Here is a 21,041-nt window from a genome sequence, read left to right as displayed (position 1 = left end):
TGGAGGACTTCTAGTCATCTCCTCCCACCAGCACTTCTCTGCTTCATCATCCTCATCCTCACCCTCCTCCTCCGCCCACCAGAGCTGGGCTGGTTGCACCCCTCTGGGAGCACCATGGTCTCCCAGGGGGCTTTCAGGGGGGCCGTGGCACCCTGGGCTGGGGCTGCCAGCGCTGGGCGGCTCACCCTGGGCCCCCAGCGGCGCGGGGCACCCTCTGTCTGGGCTTGCTGCACCCGGCGGGAGGTGCTGAGCCTGCCGCACCCTGCCCACCCCGGCACGCTGCCACTCGCCTGCTGCCACTGCCAGCTTGTAGGAAGTTTTAGTTTTTTTCAGAAGTTTTAGGGTTCTTCTGGAGCTTTTAGGAACTATTAGGGGTTTTAGTAACTTTTAGGGCTTTTAGGAACTTTAAAGATTTCTAGGAGCTTTTAGGAGTGTTTAGGAACTTCAAAGTTTTTAGGAGCTTTTAGGGCTTTTAATATTTTTAGGAACTGTTAGGGATTTTAGTAACTTTTAGGGCTTTTAGGAACTTCAAGGATTTCTAGGAGCTTTTAGGATTTTTAGGAACTATTAGGGGGTTTAGTAAATTTTAGGGCTTTTAGGAGCTTTAAGGATTTCTAGGAGCTTTTAGGAACTTTGAGGGTTTTTAGGAACTTTAAGCTGTTGAGGAACTTTTAGGGTGTTAGGAGCTCTTAGGGCTTATAGAAACTTTAAGGGGTTTTAGGATCTTTCAGGAACTTTTAGGACGTTAGAAGCTTTAAGGGTATTAGGACCTTTTAGGGTTTTCAGGAACTGTTGGGGCTTTGAGGAACTACTCAGCTTGAGCAATAAATCTTTATCAGGCCCTGGCCTGAGCCCAAGGGGGAATGTCCCTTGATGGGACAACACAAAGATTTCCTCCTCTCCATGCTCAGCCAGTGTCTTTGAAGACAGCAGCAAGGCCTGCTGATTTACAGATAATCCTGGTAACAGCAACAAGTGCAGGCGTCAACCTAAAAATAACTCCTGATAACGTCAAGTGCAGACAAACGACTCTTTGTTCCATAAACAGCGGCAAAAAAATGGCCTAAAACGTCCTTTCTTCACCCGGACAGGGGGTCTGCACCTGATACACACACACACACACACACACACACACACACACCCCCGCAGGAGGGCCTGATCCTACGGGAGCCACCACTGGATTCAGCAGCGTTATTCCCGAGAGGCGGATTTACGGCATTTCCTGAAGGAGCTGGTCGGGATGACCCGCAGCAGGAGCCTTGGCTCCGCGCGATGCTCCTGCGGCTCTGGCTGCCATGAGTGTCCATTGCAGAGCCAGCCCTGCTCCCCGCGCTGCGGGCACGTTCGGGCTTCAAAGGCGGCCTTGTTAGCCACGGTTCAGCCGCGTGATCCGCTTCCCGTGGGAGCCTCGTCCCGGTCCCGTGGGAGCCAGGGAAATGTGGGGCTTGGATCTGGACACTGAAGCAGGCTGGGGGGTCGAGAGGAGCATGCGCGATATCCCCCACGCCGGGGGTCCCAGTGCAGCTGTGGCATCTCCAGCCACTTTTTATTTTCATCATCTTCCCTGCCAGGGTGGGAGGTTGTTTCCACCCTTCCTCCAGCAGAAAGAAAAGTCTCATTCAAGGCACTGAAAGTCTCTGCAAGAGTAACTATTTACACAGGGCACTTCCCGGGGCCCCCCAGCCCCCCCCACTCCGGATCTCACGGGCACACAGAGCCGGCCTCGCCACGGGGTCCAATGGCGAGGGGCAGCGCGCCCTTCGCCAGCCTCGGGATGGGTGGTGGGAGCCGGGGGTCGCATCCAGGCTCCACAGCCCACATCCCAGCCCACCTCCTCCGGAGATGTGCCATGGGGGGCACGGTGGACCCCCTATCCAGCTCCCCCCGGTTCAGGCCTGGCCTCCTTGCCCGGCTTCCCACCTCCCCCGTTTCCTAGAGGGCGCGGGCCGGGGTTCACGGGGACACTCCGTCCCAGCTGCGTTCCCATTAATTGTTATTTTTTAATCTCATTCACCGCCCGGATGCCCGCCGCCTGGATGCCCGCCAGCCCGGAGCTGAAGGGCGACGGGATGGGGCACCCCCCCGCTCCCGGCTGGCCCCGGCCGGGCATTGAGCCCCGAGCCCCGTGTGCTCCCAGTGCCGGTGCCGGTGCCGGCCGGGCGGGGTGATGCAGCCCGGTGCTCCCAGCCCGGTGCTCCCAGGCAAAGTCGGACTGAGCCGGGCCGAGGTGAGCCCGGCAGGTGCCGTGACCGAGGGCTGGTGGCCCCGCGGCAGGCGCGGCGATGCCGGGGGGTCTCGCAGCGGTCGGTGCGGCGCAGCTCGGCCCGGTCCCGCCCCGCTGAGTCACCGCCCGCCGGGGGCGGGCCCGCGCCGAGCCCCGCCGCGCCGCGCCGTGCCGGGCTGGGTTGGGCTGCCAGGTGCCGAGCCCCGCCGAGCCGGGCGGTGCCGAGCCGCCGCGCCGGGCCTCCCCGACCCCCCCCCCCCCCGCCCCCGAGCCTCCCCGACCCCCCCCCGAGCCCCGCCGACCGCCGCCGAGCCGAGCCCCGCCGGCGCGCCCAGCCCGACCCGGGCACAGGTACCGGGGGCAGCGGCGGGGGAGGGCGGAGGAGCGGGGGGGTCCGATGTTTGCTTTTGGGATCCCAAAGGCCACGGTAAGGAGCGCTGCCCAGCACGGCCTTAGTGGGGATACTGGGAGGGGATGCTGCGGGGTCCTCGGTGCGGGCGGGGAGGCGGCCGGGGCAGGAGGCACCCTCTGGGTGCGGGGGTGAGCGGGGTGGGGGTCTGTCAGCCCTAGGGCTAGCCCAGTAGTACTGGGAGGGCACTGGGGCTGTGTGGCTGGGACTGGTGCCACTGGGCAGCACCCTGGGGTGCTTAGTTGGCTGGTGGGGCAGGGGGCAGCCTGGCTGGCTGGAACCGAGGGGTGCTCGCTCCATGGGGTCCTGGGCGCACCCTGCTGTGGTGGGTGCAGGGACATTTTGCCACCCCGTCTTCATCCAGGCGGGGACCATGGGTCTGTGCTCGTGGCTGTGGTGTGAGTTGTCTGGTGAAGCCCCCATCCCTGCTAAAAGGGGCTCACCCTCGCCTGCCCCGCCGCCCCTCGCCTCTGCCCCGGAGCCAGGCTGAATTCCCAGGCCACAGAGCCGTGAAGCCCCCCGAGCCACCCGGGACCAGCTGCTCCCGGCTGCTGCCAGCCGCACAGCTGAGCTCCGCAAAACCCCCGCCGCCGGGCTGGGCCCTGCGTGTGGCTGCCGCTTCCACCCCGGGGGAACCACCAGCACACCCCATTCCTCCTCCTCCCACCTGGCGGAGGGCGCAGCATCCCCCTGGGACCGCCAGCATGTCTCTACTGGGTGATCTCCCTCCCCTAAAATGCCTGTTGGGGGGATTCCTCCTGCAACATCTCAGCTTGCTGCTGCCGGTCCTGGCATGCTGATGCGGGATGCTCTGGGTGCTCCCTGCCTGCAAGCTGCCTGGACTGCCCCTCCAGAGGGACCAGCAAAACCCAGCAAGGCCAGCTGGAGAATTGAAATTAAGTCTCCTGGAATAACCCCCTGGCAGCAAGTCCAAATGGCTGTTGAGGAGGGAAGGCAGCCAAAGCTCGTTTCATGGTCCGAGGGCTGCAGTAGCCCCCCTCCAAGCTCCACTGCCAGCAGGGAGCCAGGAGCGTTTTGGAGATGGGGGTGGGGGTTGGGGGGCAAATCCTTTAAGCCCGGTACCGCCGCCACAGCGGGTTTTGCTGTGCCCCTTGCTGGGTTTGCAGCTCCCATGTGAATTAAGCCAAGGACTAAAAATGCTGCATACTTGGTTGCAGTCCAGCTCCTAATCCTGTTGGCCCGGGGGCTGCTATTCGCAGAGCAACAGGTTTGCAAGCAACTGCACGTTGCCAGGATGCGGACCCCCGGGGCTTGCTGTCCCCACACCTTGCAGTGGCACCCATGGGTGTTGGAGGGGTGTGGTGCTGCGGTCTTTGCAGACAGTGGGGCTGGGTGGCTTGTGGTGTGCCAGTGCCTGCACGGTACCAGCTGGGTGACAGCCTGTCCATGCCTGCTTTTTGGGAGGGCTCCGACCCGCCAACTCCTTTCCCATCAGCTTACCGACAGCTGCGGTTTGGTGGGAATCCGCGGGGCGGGGGGCACGGCCTCTTACCTGGCTCCTTGGGTGCTGCAGACTTCACCCTGGCTGCGCTTGGCTTTTCTACAGCTGGAAAAGCCTGCAAGGACCAGGTTCGCCCTTGCTGGGCTCCAGACTGGCTGCTTTCTTTGCCAAATGCCTGGGAGCTTGATTTGGGGTGGTCCTGTGCTGCTCTGCACTGCCCTGTACCTCCCTTCCGCAGCACCCCCGGTGCGGGCAGGCAATGGGGACCTTGCCCGTGCGGAGGGGGAACGGGACCCGGGAGGGGATGGGGTGTTTTGGGAGCCATTTAAACCCAGCGGGGTGGTTTGGGTGGAGGGAAGGTACAAGCCCACCTGCAGGAGAAGGCCGAGGGGTTGTTCCTGAGGAAGGCTGAGCAGTGGGAGTGCACTGTGAGGATGGCTGGCTGTACCCCTGAGGCCAGTGGCATGGTGCGGGGTGCTGGGGGAGCGATCTGCAGCATTTCATGGCAGCCCTCAATTTGCCACAGGTGTACCTGGTCCTTTGCAGCCCCTGCTGAAGCTGCAGGCTTTGTGTGCCACTGAACTGGATGCCGTGTTGCCCAGGCACTGAAGGAAGTGCTGGTTTAGTTCACTGCAGTATTTCTGTCTGTGATGTTTTTTAGGAAATGGTGTGGGTTTTTTTTTTAATATTGAACATTGAGTTCTAGCTTTAAGCAAATGCTCCATCTTGAGAGCCTCAGGCACCAGCAACCAGCCTGTGCCAGCCTCCCCTTGGCTCTCCCCATGCCTGCTTGGGAAGGGGCGGTTGCCAGTGGCTGGTGAAGGACAGATCTGGCACGGAGCTGTGCTGCTCCCGTGGGAAACTTTACTGGGTCTGGTTTTGTCCTGTTGGCAAAACTCAGCTTGCAGGTGCTGGGTCCTGTGTGCAACCCCACAGCCCGGGAAAGCTGAACCACTGTGCCCATCTCGCGGCACCAGCTTGGCACAGCCGGGCCGCTGGTGCAGCGCAGCTGCTGCCCAGCTCCTTGGGCATTAACGAATGTGCCGGGTCGGACCCTGCCGCCCACTGGTGACTGGAAAGGCTCGCATGCCAATGCCATGAATAACGTGCGGGCACGGGCTGCTGGCCAAGGTCAAGTGCATTTTCTGAAGCACCCGGGTGACCAGTGTTGGGGCATCCCCTTTGCCCGGGGCGGGGGTCCCTACTGGGGGCAGCTCCAGCGCCAGGGCACATCACCTGTTGTCCCTGTGATGGGGGCTGGTTGTGCAAAGCTGTTCTGTGTCTTGGAGAGCCCATCCTGGCTTGCCTCTCTGTGCCTCAGTTTCCCTATCTGGTTCCCAAGTCCTTGACTGGGTAACAGGCTGCGTGTGATGAGCTGTGGGCTCGTTAGCATCTTGAGCAACAGAGCGTCTGTGTATTTTCCTAATGGACCTGCAAGGAAAACAGAGCTAAAAGTCCCTGTATCTCCCTGTTTCCGGTGTTTGTTTGAGATGTCAAAGCACCTTCCCTTCTCCTCGGGAAAAACGTCACGTTCAAAAGCCACGTGCCACCTCCAAAAGCTTAAATACCTGCTGCCAAGTCACCCAGAGAGCAGTAAGGTGGTAGTAAACACTGGGTGTTTGGTTTTGGTTTTTTTTTCCTGTGGTTTTTTTTGGGTGTTTTTTTCCCCCATTTGCCTACAGGTTTAGAGGCCGTGATATTTTCCTCCTCTTTTCTTTACAAGACCAGCTTGTTCTTTTAATGGCAATGGGAGGTTACAAAGTGATGCCTGGGGCTGAGCCTCCCTCTGTGCTGGCGGCAAGGGAGCCTGCTCCAGACTGCTTAGCCCTGGCGCTGTGCCCACCACCTCTTTTTACGTGATCTGGCTGATTTTATGGCCAAAACAGGAGTTTTTCTATGTGGTATTGTTCTTGGAGGAGCTCAGCCCCCTGGCTCTGGCTGGGGCAATGTGTAAAGCCATCCTGCCTCGGGGATGATGGAGTGGAGGTAGGTTTGGTGCCGGAGGGGGGGTGTCTCTGCTTGGTCATTGCAACAGCGTGGGGCTTTTCAAAACTGGTGACACTAGGGAGATGCCCTACTGCCACCCTGGGATGGGAGGGAAGATGGTGGGGCAGGATCTGGGCCCAGCATGGGCTCCATGCATCTGGCTCCCTCTGGTGCCGCTTATCACGCACGATGGGAACCGTGTTTTCCCACTGTGAAACCATTTTCGGGGAATTTTCTCTTGCTATTGTTCGTCTCAGGAAACAGCAATCAGCGTCGGGGCAAGTGGGACCATATAGGGCTTGGAGGGGAAATACCAGTCCCCCCACCCACATCCCCACAGGGATTTCTGGTCCCCATTGAGTAACGGCTGAAAGGGGCTGATCCTGTCCTCTAGTCACCCCAATAAAATCCGAAAGATGCCAGTGCAGCAGGAGGGGCTGAAGCCTCGTTGGGATTCAGCATTCCCCATCCAGAGGAGATGCTTTCCCAGCATGCCGGCACTTTGCCATGACAATGCAGTTGGCATTCGTGTGCTGCGCTGTTGCTTTTGAGCGATCCAGGTGTTTCTCATCATCACCGGTGTTTTGCCACCCCAGATCCAGGCTTTTCACATACATGTGCGTGATTCCCAAGTGTACAGCAAGGCACCAGGGTGCCAGCCCCATCCACATCCACCTGCCGCCGCCAAGTTGTGCCTGTGCTGTACCCTCCCAGCCCACACTGGGAAACCTTGTTAGTGTCACGCTCAATTACACACATGGCAGCAGGTTAATTAACAACCGAAAATCTTCCTCTTTTTCAATGAACTGCTGCAAGAAGCAGAGGGGGAGGGACGGGGAGGGGGCTGTGCCCACGGTGATGCATGGGCACAGGACGTGCCCTGAGTCTGTGCTGGCCGGAGGAACCTTCAGAAGCCTGGTCTGGTGGAAGAAACCTGCCAACAGGGACACTGAGTTTTCAAGCAAGCAATTTTCCCCCAGCCTTCCCGTCTGATGACCCCTGGGTGCCTGGGAGAGTTCATGAGCCTTTGCAGGTGATACTGGTGGGTGCCCTGGCACCTGCCTGCAGCAGACAAAACAGGACTCAGCCACCGGGTGGGTTTCAAGAAGGATGCTTTGAGAGCAGCACAGAAGTGGGATGGAGCGGTGGCAAACTGGGTGCCAGTTTGCCTTTGGGCATTGGTGAGTGTTTAACTCTGCTGGCTGGTCTGGTAACCTGCACCAATGCTGTCCTGCTCTGCGGGGGGCTTCTGCTGGCTGCTGGACCTTGGCAGGATGGGTGCCACCAGTCTTAACCCATTGCTGGAGTGACAGCAGGGTGAGGAGGAAGAGAAGCTTGGCGCATTGCAGAAGCGCCAGAGATGTGGTTTGTGGCATGGGGAAGGTGGAAGGCATGACAGGAGGGGCTGCAGGTGCAAAGGCTGTGGCTGGGTAGAGACCATGAGTGCGGTGGCACCCTGGGGTGCTCGGCACTTGTCTGGGTGAGGATCACAGGAGCCCCGCATGCGTATGAAGACAAAGAAAAGGGTGATGGAGCGGAGTGCAGGATGAAGGGCTGGGGAAAGAGGCTGCAGAGAATTTTTCTGGCTGGTTGTGGGGGACAGAAGGGGTTTTGGCAGCTGTAGTTGCTGTGTTGGCATCTCCAGCATGAGCCTGGGAGAGCCTGTTTCTGCCAGGCTGGAAAGACAGAGCAGTTTGCAACATGCCTGGCTCCTCAGCTAATCTGCAGGAGCTGAAAGCACTCAAGAAAATAATTTCAGGGCTGGTGAATTAGGAAACCACTGTTTCCTTCTGTTCCTATCGCTCGCTATAAGAAGCCAAGACCCAAAGCGAGAGGTGAGCAGGGAGCGGAAGAGGGGAATCCTCCCATGCTGGCTCGTTGGTGGCTGGCCCCTGTGCCAGGGCGGTGGGGCACCCTCTCCATGCCGGGAGCCCGAGGACCCCGCTGCTAGCCTCCTCCGGCCTTCCAGCCCCACAGCTGGGTGGGATGCCCAGTGCTCGTGGCTCCTCCTGGTAGCAGGGGCACTGGGGAGCCGGTGACACCAGCCAGCATCCCACCGGCACAGCCTTTGCTCTCTGTCCCCTGACCCCAAGGTATGGGTGACACCTAAATAACTCACACGGCCCCTTTCCTCTGTACCCTTCCAGGCTCTGTTTTCTCCTCGGAGGCCAAGGCAAAGCAGAGAGCCGCCCGGGATGAAGGTCCTCCTCCTGCTCCTTCTCTACCCCCTCCAAGGTAGGTCGGCTCAACTGTGTCCTGCCCTGGGACCGTGAGCCAGGTTTGGGCTGCTGAAAGTAATTGGCAGCCTCAAAAAATTGGCTGGGGGGCACCGAGGGGCGTTTGCAGCCGTGGCTTCCACAGAGGTGAAACGTCTTGTGGGCTGATGTGTCTCTGGGTGGGTCTCTGGGCCGGATGGGTCCTTTCTAGGGAAAGGAGATGGGCTCCATCCATCCCTTCTGGGGCTGGAGAAGTCCTCTGTCAGTCTCTGCCAACGCGGGTGGTGGCAGCGGGGAGAGGGTGGCCCTGAGTGGTGGAGGTCCTGCTGCTCCAGGAGCCCTGGCAAATCCTCTCAGTGCGGCCAGGGGCACGTCAGGGAGGTGGCCAATGTCATACAGCCTGTCCAGGACAGAAGCAGCATGTCTGGGGCAGGGAACCTGGCGTGGCACGTGTGACAGGGGCTGCAGGGTGCAGCGTTTGCGGGGGTGGCTGCCTCTCCAGCTGAACTCTGTGCACTTGTGCAATGCAGGGGTGAGAGCCAGTGGCCTCCGGGAAGAGGATTTCCGCTTCTGCGGTGACCGAAACCAGACCCAGAACAGCTCCGTCATCTACGAGCATGGCCCTGCCACCATCTCCATCGAGAACACGGCCCAGGCGCTGATAATAAAAAGGCCCTTTTCGCCAAACAGGAGAAACTCTTACTACAAGTACGGCTTGCCCCCCGCTTTGGGCAGGTACCGCTTCTGTGTCTACTGGTTCAAGGCCAACAGGACGCTGCAGCTGGCGTATGGGAAGCAGAGCTTCCTCCTGGGGGGGGACCCCTCCAGCAGCATCACCTGGGGGAAGGAGAGTCGGAAGACTGAAAGAACCAGCATGTCCATCTTCAGTGTGTCCTACATCTCAAAGGGTGGGAAGAACACCTCCCTTGACAGCGCATCTGAATACTTCTTCCCTGGTAAAGGCAATTCAATGTGACTTTAATGAAATAAAGGGTTCATTTCATCCCCACCCCGTTCTCTAGCCATCAGCAGAGCATTGGTGATGTCCCAGTATACAGCAGAGCGTGATGGTGTGAAGACACAGCTGAAGGGTGGTGGAAGGGGACATGGGTTCGCTTGAAGAAGCCCAGAGGCAGGCCCAGTACCCAGGCTCCCTGAAGATGAAGATGGAGATTTTTAAAAGTGTTTTGCCCCCTCAAATCCTGGGGAACTGTGGGCTTTGCGGAGGTGCACGAGGGTCCCATCTGCACTGCTAGGCACTAGCTAGCCTCAGCTAACTTGGTCCTAGTGGCCTTGGTGGGAGCCAAACTCTGGGTGGCAGGAGAAGCCCTTTGGGTTGGGGTCTTTGTCAGCTCCCCAGGCCTGAGGCCACCTTGAAGACCTCTGCTGTCTGCTCCCACCAGGGCTGTGCCCGGTTAGTTTGGGGCATGAGGAAGCCAGCTCTTCCCGTGAGTTTCATGGTGTTTCCTTCTGTGTGCCCATCAGCCTCTCCAGAGAGCGTGCCCGTCTGGGAGGAAGACGTGGAGAAGCAGCTCACCGCCTTGGACAGCCTCATTGCCCAGCCCCTGGCGCTGGCTGTGGGAGCTGTGGAGCAGCAGACACTTCGGCGGTGAGTTCCTGGCTCGCGCTGTTCTCACTGCCACCAACGTGGTGCCCACTGCACACTCTTCACTGTGCCCCTTCCCCAACAGCAAACTTGGGGAGCTGGAGAAGACACTGGCCAAGGTGGAGCTTGAAGGGCAGAACCAGACCTTTGGGAAGGCCACTGTGCATGCGACCGTCCTGAGGGTCCCCCCCACTCAGGCTCCTCAGCACCTGGCCTTTGCTTCCCAAAGAGAGGTGGGTCCTGGGCAGCCTGCCCTGGTGGTCTTGGCCCAGCAGCATCCTCTCCCAGGCTCTGTCCTGACAAGTCTCTCCTTGCAGGAGAGTGGAGAGGTCCATGGGTTCATGGTGGACCTGCCAGGCAGCCTGTTCATGGTGGTGAAGGAGAGGGAAGAGATGGTGGAGCACAGGGTGCTCCTCATGGACATCAACAGCCAGACCATGTTCCAGGTAATGCCCATGGGTGTGGCATGGTGGGGTGCCCCCACCGTGCCAGGGGCTCCGGTGGTACAGGGCAGCAGGGATGCAGCCCAGAGCAGCGTGCTGGTGCTTGCTTAGAGAAGGTGCTTCAAAGATGAGCTAGAAGCTTGACAGGGAAAGAGGCATGGGACCTCCTTCTTGGGGACTCTCACCTGCTTCATGCCTGGCAGCTCTCCCTTGCTCTGCTGCCACTGCCTCCTCTTCTTCTCCAACAGGATGAAAACAGCAGCTATGTCCTGGGTGACAAGGTGGTCGGCATCTCCCTGGTGGACATGGTGGTGGCCAACCTCTCCGACCCAGTGGTCCTCACTTTCTTCCATGACCAGCTGCCGGTAGGTGGGGAAACAGCCTCATTGAGCCTGACCCCACCAGGAATGAGGGGGCAAGGAGGGCTCAGGCCCTGCCGGCTTAGAAAGTGGTCACAAGCCAGCAGGTCCATGCCTTTGGCCTGCCTGTACAGGGTCTGCTACATCTTCTGGGGCTGTATCGCCATCGTGGCTTCACTGTGTGCACTGGTGGTGGCACTGCCTGCACCTGCCCAGGAGATGCTGCTTTGCAGATGTGTCACCTTCCGGCACAATCTCCAGGCCTTGGTGACACTTTGGCTTAACAGTCCCTTGGCTCATTCGTGGCCCTGCCAGGCACCTGCTCAAAGCTGAACCCCTTGTTTGAGAAAGGGGACCTGGGAGGAGGTATCTGCTCCAGGAGCTGCCAAGAGAACAGTCTCTGCCTGGAGCCTGCTCCTATGATACGGGACAGTTTGTCTCCTGAGACTGTCTCTCCTGCCCCGTGTTCTCCCCTATCAGATGTGCTGGCCAGGCAACAAACCGACAGCTGCATCCTGACAGGGGCCCACGGTTTTGTCATTGCAGAGCAATGTGACCCCGCTGTGCGTCTTCTGGCAGGAGGACACCACGGGTGAGTGCTCCTGCACCGGGCTGTGAAGCCAGGCGCTGCCTTTGCTCCTTTTGCAGGGAACCACAGACCTGCTGGTGGGGATAGAAGTCACTCTGCACCTCCCCTCCTCTATAAACCTTTCCCACGGGGCTGACCTCAGGTTTTTCCCTCTATAGCCAACCTAAGAGCTTTTTCCTGATGCTGAGAGTGCTATCTGAGCACGTGTGCTTGGCCTGGGACAAGCTGGGACCCCTGCTTTTGTCCTCCCCCCTTGCCATGGACACCTTGTCCTGACCTGAAGATCCACAGGCCCAAAGCAGCCGCTCCTGCTGCTCACCAGATGCTCTCCCTTTCCCTTGTGCAGTCGGCTCTGGGTACTGGGACAGCTATGGCTGTACGACGGTGACGGGGGGCAGACAGACAGACTGCAGATGCAACCACCTCACCTACTTTGCCGTGCTGATGGTGGGTAGCACCTTCCCACAGCTCTCTGCATCGTTCCCACTGGCTGTTCTTCCTCACTCTTTCTTGTTCCTCCTCCTCAGGTACCCTCCCCGGAGATCACCTACATACACAGGGATTACCTGAGCATCATAACCTACGTTGGCTGCCTGATCTCAGCTCTGGCGTCCATTTGCACCATCTTCTTCCTCTACTTCAGGTACAGTCTGACAGTTCATCCCATGCTCTCTGTCTGCGTCCCGTCTATTGTCTCTGCCCCTGGCTGGGCACAAGTTCTCCAAGCGCAGATGGTTTGAGTAGAAGCATGATGAAGGAGATGTGCTTGAAGAAAGCAGAGTTCTCTCCAGAAACCACCCCCTTGGTCAAGTGTCCTGCAGGGTGCTCAAAAACACTGGCTGTTTTCAGTGGTTTTGGAAAATCAGCTGGGTGGTTGTTACGGATCTGGCAAGCAGAAGCCTGCAAAGATCTTTTCAAGGGTGTGGTGAAGAACATAAGTGTCTCCTCCTGAGTCGTGTCACTGATCCTACATGGATGATTTGGAGCTGAAATGATGTTGCTCCCTACCCCGCCATTGTCTTGACCTGAAATGCCGAGTCAGCTGCAGGGACCTGAATTTGCACATGCAACAAGCAGTCCCACCCCTAGGGTTGGGCTCTTGGCTCCTGACACCACCAGAGGGTCTCCTGGATCTTCTGGCTGGGGTGACTTGCTCCGTGCAGAGCTGTGGGGTGTTGTGGGGCACCAGGGATACTGGCCAGGCATGGTGATGAGGTCTCCCCTGCTCAATTCTCCAGAAGCAAGCAGCGAGACCAGATCACAAGCATGCACATCCACATGAACCTGCTGGCTGCCATCTTCCTCCTGGACGTCAACTTCCTCATCTCCGAGCACTTGGCTTCCAGCAGCAGCGAGGCAGTCTGCAGAGCCGGGGGGCTGTTCCTGCACTTCTCCCTCCTGAGCTGCCTCACCTGGATGGGCATCGAGGGCTACAACCTCTACCGGCTTGTGATCGAAGTCTTCAACGCCTACCATGACCACTTCCTTCTCAAGCTCTGCCTGGTGGGCTGGGGTGAGCATGGGGAGGCAGAGGCACGGGCCATGGGGTGGAGGGGCACCCGGTTAGGTCTTTCCCACCCTAAACAGTGACTGGATGGGGGGTGGAGATGCAGGCGTGGAGGAGTAGATGTTTGAAGGCAGAGGGGTCTCTCTGTCGAGAGACTCAGTGGAGAAGGAGACTCGATGGCTGAGAGCAGAAGCTGGCGCTGGAGAAAAGGTGGGTCGCCCTGGGGGACATCCAACAAAGGAGTCACGTGAAAGCCACTGCTTGGGCTCTTTAAATAGGAATGGGATCCTTTCGTTCTGAAAGGAACATCCAGGACAGCGCAGGGAGATAGACTTGGTGCAGGAAGCACACACACGTCTCTGCCGTGCTTTGGGCAGGAGGCCGTGGTAGGAAGCTCTCGTGATCTTTTGTGGTCCGGGGCCTAAAACTCCACAGCCCCGGGAGACCCCCGGCTGAGGTCAGTGCAGCAGAGCTCACTCCCAGGCCAGGGCCGGTGACAGGCACCCCTGTGTGCTCCATCCTCAGTTCCCCCTTGGGAAGGGTTGGTTTGTGCTCTATATGGGGAGGTAGGGACAAGTTGGACTTCCAAGTCCAAAGCTGAGGGACTAGGGTGGCCGCTTCACTCTGTTCTTGCCACCCAGGACTCCCCTTCTTCTGTGTGATGCTGATCTTCCTGGCCAGCTGGACCAACTATGGCCCCTTCTCCATTCCTGTCTATGAATCTGCTAGTGGCAAATCCACCAATGCAACCATGTAAGTCACGGGCAATGGGTTGCCTGGTCCCTGGTCTTAGATTAAGTCAACTTTTCTAGGCCTTCACCCATGTCCTACAGGATTTTTTTAGCTCACCTGTGGCTTTTCTGGGACTTTCTGGTGGTGGGGGAACCCCCTTCCCTGTTCAACTAAGCTGGGCGCTGTGTTTGCACCACACCTTCGTGCTTCCCCCATCCCCTCCAACTCATGTCCCCGTGGGATGATGCAGCGTAACACTCTGCCCTTTCTCCTTCCTCCAGCTGCTGGATCACGAGCTCCCTGATCCATAACGTCGTGAACCTGGGTTTCTTCAGCCTGGTGTTCCTCTTCAACTCGGTCATGCTGGGGGCCATGGTCCGGGAGATCCTCCGGCAGAACAAGAAAGGCCACAAGCTCAAGCACGTCCTAGCCCTCTTTGGGCTGAGCATCCTGCTGGGCATCCCCTGGGCTCTGATCTTCTTCTCCTTCACCTCCGGCATCTTCTGCCTCGTGTCCCTCTACATCTTCACCATCATCAACTCCCTCCAAGGTGAGCCTGGAACACTGGACTTCTCCAAAAGGCACCAGGGCCTTCACAGGCTGTTGGTGGGGTGGTGACGGGGTATGAGAGGAGCTGTCGCTGGCTGGCTGGCTGGCTCTCAGCTGCTGTGGGTCCCTTGAGGGGGTTCACCTACCCTTCTCCCTCCTCACCCAGGTTTCCTCATCTTCCTCTGGTACTGGACCATGGTGCTGCAGGCGAGAAAGTCCCCTGACTCGCAGAGCAGCTCTGACAGCGTCAAACTGCAGCCCAACAGCAGCCAGAGCCACCTTGGCTGAGCTCCCGCTGGCCACGCTGGCCACGCTGCGCCGTGCCAGGGCTCCCCGCGTGGAGGGTGGCTGGGGGAAGGACTGACGCCGTCCGCTGTGCTACTGCACCTGCCTGGTGGGGCTGCTAGAGCCCAGGGACCCTGGTGGTCACCGAGATGGTCCTTCCCCCGTGAAGATGGAATCACTGCCCCTGCTACACCCTCTAGCAGCTGAAATCATCTATTTTTGTTATTTTGTTGTATGTCTATTTTTGGATGGTGTGGAAGTTTAATGAGCGCACCTGCGCACTAGACTTGTGCCCATTAAAGTAGTTCCTGCTCGGAGCACGGCTGGCTGGGGTCTCTCTGCTGGGTGTGTGTTGGCGGGCTCTCCAGTGGGATCCCCCCCTCGGCCAGGGTTGTCTCATTCCTGGGGCAGGACCCGGTGTTTGACCCCGCAGGATCCTGCCGAGCCAGGACCAGTAACGTGCTCTGACCAGTGCCGGGGCGGGGGTCAGGGTGATGGAGGGAGATGCCATGGCTCAGGAAGCTGCTGCAGTCTCTAGGGATTGTCGCTACCCAGCAAACCGGGAGGCTGGCAGAGGACAGGAATCTGCAGAGGGAGACTTTGCAGGATGGGCATCACCCCCCTCAGTGGCTGCGGCTCTCCTGGCTGTGCCACTTGCCTGTGCAGCACCATGCCTCCCATCCCAGCAGTTCCTCAAAGCTCTGCTTGCAACCCATCCCCCTCCTCCCGGCTCCCAGCTTCTGGCTGGGGCAGGGCGACCTTCCTGGGAAGGGGGTATTTCATCCCCAGTGACTTGCAGCAACGCGTGGCAGCGTGCTCGGTTTGGGAGAGGGATGCTCCAACACATCGCTGAGTTGGTGGGGGCCGTTGACCAAGTGTTTGGCAGGATCGAGGGGAGAAGGGGAAAGGAAAAGGCCCTGAGGCAGCTGGGGGAAGCAGCCACGGGGGAGCAACGTGGCTCTGGCGGTTATCGCTGTTGCTGCAAGCGGGAGCAGGAGGCCACTTACGAACCCACAGGAAGGTGTGAGGGGTTTGCAGAAGGGAAATGAGGGCATGGCTATCGCCTCAGGAGCAACTGCAAGCCCTGGGAGAGCCTGAGGAGGGGCAGAGCTGCTGTAACGAGGGCAGTGAAGTGTTGTGGGACAGCCAGGGGCAGGAGAGCCCGCAAAGCAGCATGCACCTGCTGCTAGGCATTGTCCTGCTGTTCCTGGTGCTGCCTGGTGAGTGGTGGGTGAAGGGGACGCAGGTGCCCCCAGCGCTGGGGGGTGTGTGCCCTTGGCAGGTAGGTTTTCCCATGGGAAGATGTTGACCCAAAGACCATGGCGGGGTTTCCCCCCAAAATGTGGCTGGGCCAGAAGAGAGTGTCCCCCGTGAGGTGCAGAGAGCTGGCAGAGGTGAGCAGAGGTGGGGGAATGCTGCTGGGGGCTATTTGAAAATCTGGAAGCATCCTCTCCTGCGAGCCACCCTGGGGGTCTGGATATGGTGATGTGTCAACACAGGCGTGGTGGCTTTGCCTTCACCAGCCCTGATGGCTCTTCAGTTGCTTTGTGAAGCCCATGTAGCAGGGCTGCCCCTTCCCAGCCTGGCAGCTGCCAGATTCTCCTGCCTCCCCCTTCCCCTGTGGGCAGGGGGAGGACTGGGCCTAGATTTGGGGGCTTCCCCCCATTTCCCAATGTGCTTTTCTTCCAGACGCTGCTGGGGGACAGGAGAGCTGTGCCAGTGAGTGTTCCCCACCATCCCTACCCTCGGCCCGGGTGCCCACCCAGTGCCATTGGCACCCAGTGCTCATCCCAGTCCCCTCTGGTGCGGTGGGGTGACAGGCACCACTGGTGCTGCCACATGATGGTGGAGTTGGAAGAGCGAGACAGAACCCCCAGCCCTGCCCTGCCCAGAGCTGGGGCGCTCTGGCAGCCCCATCTGTGCCTGCCTGCGGGAGCGCTGGCTCAGGTAGCACGCAGGGGTGGCCACGGCGGGGGTTCGGGGCTCAGCCCCCCACGTCCACTGGCCCCACAGCCCTTCTGTCCTGCAGGCTGCTGCAGTCGGTGGGGCCGGTGCCGCACAGTGGACTGAAGGTGCTGCTCCTGAATGTCAGCATGGCTGTCACCCACGATGTCTTCATCAAGTTTTCCCCCACGGAGGTGAGATGCACCCCTCACTGGGAAGGCCCCGTGCCTGCCAAGCATCCGCCCTGGGGCTTGGTGTGCCATGGCATGCTCTTCCTCCATCCTGCTCCCCGGTTGTGTCGTGGACCTGTGTCAGCTCTAGCATCCCGTAGCAAGAAGTCACATGAAATGGTGCTCGGGAGGGACAAGCCCTCCCTGAGGAACCATTGCAGCAGCAGGTGGGTGGTCAGGGTGAGGCAGAAGTGGAGGAGGGGGACATGTGGGACCTTGCACCTCCTTCCCACCCCCAGGCTCTCTCACTCTCTGGGTATCTTAGGGGACTGTGTCCTGTGGGGTGATGATGGGTTGGGGCTCTCCTGGGAGCTGCTCCCAGCTCTGCCCCTTCACTGGTGGCTGCTGGGGATGAAGTTCTCCCCTTCCGCTCCCAGGGGTCCTGCCAATGTTGCTGAGCAAAACCCACCCGTACAGGGCTGAATTTGTGCCTGGAGCAAAGTCGGTGGGTCCTGAGCAGAGAGGTGACGCTGCCAGTGAGAAACTGCCCACTGCTCTTCTTCATCCCAGGACCCCAGGATGCTGAACATGACAGGGAAGGGGAAGGCAGGCAAAATCCAGCTCCCTAGGGAGATATTCCAGTCCCTGAGCAGCTGCACAGTGTGGGTGGTTGTGATGGTCCTCAACGCCCAGCAGCTTGGCGTGTTTCAGGTACGAGCTGGCATTGCTGGTGTCCCTCTGGCCGCTGGCACTTGCTACCTGCCAGCTTGGCTAGGGCAGCGTTGCCCCACACAGGGGGTCAACGGGATGGAGCAGGTCCTGAATGACACCGTGGTGGGCATCCCGGTAGGAGAGACAAACGTCTCCAGGCTGCAGAAGCTGGTGCAGCTCACGTTCGCCCACGGGGAGCTGCCCCGCGTGCCCTCCCTCCACCTCTCCTCCGGTGCCCCGCACTGCACTGTGGCGTCGGAGGCTGCTGCTCTCCCCCTCGCAGGGTGTCAGCCCGCAATGTGTCTGCTGGGATCCCAGGAAAGGTACAGTCCTTGGTGGGGCTGGGCACGGGGCCGGGTGCGGGTGCTGTGCCCGGCACTCACGGCTGTCACCCCATGCCTGTTGCAGGGCAGGCAGGAGGCTGGAGCGGCAGTGGATGTGTCACGCAGCCCGGGGCCAAGGGGACAGTCTGCTCCTGTGACCATCTCACCTTCTTCGCCCTCCTCGCGGTGACAATCCCACTCTGCAGCTCCTGCTCGCACCCTGACTGCACTGCCTGCCCCACCTTGGTGGCCCTTTGAGTGTCACGTGTAGCCGCACAGGGATAGTTATAGCTGCTCCCAGGCAAGACCGGGTCCTAAACCCAAGGGCAGCAGCAGCTCAGCAAAGTGGGTGCAGGGTGGAGACAGCCCCCAGCCCAGGGCAGGCTCTGGAGCAGTGAGGCTTGGGGTCTCACCTCCTGGTGGAGGCTCCTAGGAGGGTGCTCGTGGTGGGTCACCGTAGCCATCACTCACCCCTCACCCCACTCCAGGCAGCATCTCCTCTGAGCCACCACGGTCCCGCTCTCCCCCAAAGACCTTCTCGGGGGGACAGACCATGGGCTTGCATGGGGTCTCTGCAGCGGAGCACCGGAGTTACCAGCTGTGGCTCTGGTAGCTGTGGTTGGGCTTTCTAGGCTGGTCCAGGGTCTGTTTAACCCCGTGTGCACACATCTGGCAGAACCTGACTCTGGACAGGTCCACAGCAGCAGAAGCTTTGATGGCTGTTGCCTCTGCTGGCTGCGGGGTAGCCACAGCTTTCTCCATCTTCACCGTCGCCTTTGGCATCTTCTTAAGGTAGGATGTGCCAGCAGCTCCCCGGGGACTCATCAGGTTGGGAGAAACGTGGGGCAATTCTGGTGCCTCTGCATGAACCTGCTGTGATAGGCGTGGGGCCCCGCTCAGCTGTGACCCCTGCCTTTTCTGCTCTCCCTGGGGATGCTCAGGTCCAGGTTCAGGGCCGAGGAAACCCTCCACACCAACGTGGGGCTGCACATGAACGTCATGGGCAGCCTGCTCCTCCTCAGCTTGGCCTTCCTGCTCAACAGCGGGCTCTCCGGTGGGACCCCGCTGGGGACCTGCAAGGTCCTGGGGGGGCTCAGCCACTACTGCCTGCTCTGCTGCTTCACCTGGATGGTGCTGGAGGGCTGTCACCTCTACCTCCTCTTTGTCAAGGTCCTCGGCACCTACATCCGCCACTACCTGGTGAAGCTGTGCCTGCTTGGCTGGGATGAGCACCCCCAGCCTGGGCGAGAGCCGGGAGGAGCAGGGGCAGTGGGCTACAACTGGCTGGGGGAATAGGGTGCTGCAGTGATGGGCAGAGAGTGAGCAAGCCCTCACCCTGCCTGCAGCCCTTCCAAATGCTGCGGTCGGGGCTGGGAAGTGTCTTACCTGGGCTCAGTGCACCAAATTCAGGGAAGCACCCGCAGGCACTCTCCATCCCACTGGGGACCAGTCTCCTGCTCATCGGGCAGGTCATGTCCTTGAGGGTTTTCATTCCTCCATTGCCAGCCCTCTGCGGCACCTTACAGGGCACCGAAGAGGATAATCCCACGGAGAGGTTAGGAGACAGCTCAAACCTCCCTGCCAAGTGCTGGCCTTCCCTCTCCATATCATGTCCCAAGCAGCAACCGTTGTGTCCCTGGCACTTGTGCAACCTCAGTGGGTCCCTAAGCCAAATCTTCCCAGAGGTCAGCACATACAGGGCCACACAGAGACCCCAAGATGACCACCTTGGCCACCACTTGCCTTTCTGGCCTCCTCAATGTATCTCCTTTGTTCTCCCAGGCTTCCCTGCTCTCGTGGAGGGGGTGGCAGGAGTCGTTGGCAGCTATGGAGAATACAGCATCCAGACCACGGACCACCAGGTCATAGCCCACCTGTGTGTATGCCACCACCCACAGGGCTTGGGTGGCCCTTTGGCACACAGAATGGTAACCCGGTCCTGCCAGGAGCGTGGCAGTAGGGGGTTGCACTCATCCTGCTTGGCTTTACGCTGTGCTTCGCTTCCCCAGTTGTGATTACAGCACAGCAGCTACAGCCATGGTAGCCACCACCACCTCTTGTGCCGAGCCTCCTTGGTCATGCCTGCAGGCTTCCAGGTCATGGAGGTCCACCTGGAGCTTCCCCCAGCTCCCTCCCAGCAGAGCAACCTGAGGGCAGCGCATGTGCACCACTATCCCCCGTGCTTCACCCTGGCCTTGGAAAACCCCACCAGCACAAGGGTGTCCCCGCATCCCCAAACATGTCCCCCTGGGGAGGCTCCCATGGGTGCTGCTGGGGCTAGCAGAGCTGCTGGAGGCACCGTGGTTGTCTCTTTTCAGGTGCTGGATCACTTCCAAACATGTTTTGGTCCACTACATCACCAGCTGTGCCTACTTTGGCCTCATCTTCCTCTTCAACACAGCTGTCTTTGGGGTGGTGACCCAGAAAAGCTGCTGCCTGCAGGACACGGGGCAGTGCAGAGAGACCGCAAAGTCTGGAAGGTGGCCCTGGTGGTGATGGGGCTCTTCCGCCTGCTGGTCATCACCTGGGCCCTGGCATTCCTCACCCACGGCACCTCCTCTACGCCCATGGTCTACCTCTTCACCATCCTCAACTGTCTCCAAGGTCAGGGACGGCGCCGAGCTGGGCTCCCTGGCCTTGGGTGGGGAAGAGGGAGGAGGCAGGAGCCAGACCAGCAGTGGGCTGACCAGGGGTCGCAAGGCACCAGCATCTTCCCAGCACTGTCATGCCCTTCCCTTCGGCAGGGCATGTCAAGCAGCAGGTCCCAACCACATCCACTCCACCAGGGGTGGGTTTCCTCCAAGAAAGCCGCTTCTTGGAAGAGGAATAGGGACATTATCCACCCAGGCCATGTCCCAGCCAAATGGCTTACCTGAAGCAGGGGGAGACCCTCCTGTAGGAGCAAGTTGGGGGAGTCCTCTGGAAGCAGCAGGGAAGTGCTGGCAGCACCCCAGTAGGATGCTTCCCACCATCTCCTGCTGCTACTGCTGAGTGTTTGCTTTCCTTTCCCTGCGGGAGTCTTCATACTCATCTGGCTGGTCATCCTCTACTACCCAAAGACAAAGGAGACCATGGGCTCCATCTCCTACATCATCAAACATGAAAAAAACACCTCAGTTTCCCAGGACTAGCTGCTGGCTAGATCTCCCTCCCTCCCGATGTATGTGCCTGCTGAGAGCGCATCCATCCCGATGGATGCAGCTTCCCCACGGAGGATGAGGGATCAGTTTACCCTTCAGGGGGCATGGTCCACCTTTGCAAGGCTCTTTGCTTTGGCTGTTTCATTCCTAGTGGCCTGCCTTAGCCGAGGACCTCTGGAGCAAACCTTCCGCCAAAGCCCCTCCAGGCTGTGGCTCCCCCATGGTCTCAAAGTGCCCCTGGCACTTCATCGCACTCCTCAGGGGCTCCTGCAGGAGCGAGGAGGGGGCCCATGCCTTGCCTGCCTTCAGCCAGGGTGGAGCCATCCCCCTCTTCACTAGATAGCCCCTGGTGCTGGACCAGCCTGGTGGTGGGTTTTCCTGCTGTT

General features: G+C 59.7%; 2 protein-coding genes across 3 annotated transcripts; both read left to right on the top strand.

The window, feature by feature from the left end:
• Nucleotides 1–2,152: 2,152 nt before the first annotated feature.
• Nucleotides 2,153–14,684, top strand: ADGRG1 (adhesion G protein-coupled receptor G1). 2 transcript variants are annotated; one of them, XM_056360254.1, is made up of 14 exons: nucleotides 2,153–2,575; nucleotides 8,229–8,316; nucleotides 8,828–9,253; nucleotides 9,783–9,906; nucleotides 9,989–10,136; nucleotides 10,221–10,349; nucleotides 10,595–10,711; nucleotides 11,252–11,297; nucleotides 11,641–11,741; nucleotides 11,822–11,937; nucleotides 12,533–12,807; nucleotides 13,443–13,554; nucleotides 13,815–14,083; nucleotides 14,249–14,684. In XM_056360254.1, the coding sequence occupies exons 1-14, from the start codon at nucleotides 2,168–2,170 to the stop codon at nucleotides 14,368–14,370; spliced, it is 2,481 nt and encodes an 826-aa protein (XP_056216229.1). In that variant the 5' UTR covers nucleotides 2,153–2,167; the 3' UTR covers nucleotides 14,371–14,684. The 2 variants fall into 2 exon arrangements, with proteins under 2 accessions (XP_056216229.1, XP_056216230.1); XM_056360255.1 differs by lacking the exon at nucleotides 2,153–2,575 and adding an exon at nucleotides 2,607–2,651.
• An 857-nt stretch (nucleotides 14,685–15,541) lies between these two features.
• Nucleotides 15,542–20,646, top strand: ADGRG3 (adhesion G protein-coupled receptor G3). The gene is given in 15 exon segments (XM_056360295.1): nucleotides 15,542–15,587; nucleotides 16,057–16,082; nucleotides 16,162–16,256; nucleotides 16,258–16,314; nucleotides 16,397–16,505; nucleotides 17,052–17,192; nucleotides 17,277–17,399; nucleotides 17,476–17,515; nucleotides 17,601–17,701; nucleotides 18,192–18,307; nucleotides 18,457–18,739; nucleotides 19,297–19,391; nucleotides 19,834–19,964; nucleotides 19,967–20,119; nucleotides 20,534–20,646. Coding segments are annotated over 15 exon segments (1,629 nt in total).
• Nucleotides 20,647–21,041: the final 395 nt, after the last annotated feature.

Source organism: Falco biarmicus, chromosome 15 (genome assembly GCF_023638135.1).
Source record: "Falco biarmicus isolate bFalBia1 chromosome 15, bFalBia1.pri, whole genome shotgun sequence".
NCBI classification, from domain to species: Eukaryota; Metazoa; Chordata; class Aves; order Falconiformes; family Falconidae; genus Falco; species Falco biarmicus.
This window is presented reverse-complemented; position numbering and strand designations above follow the sequence as displayed.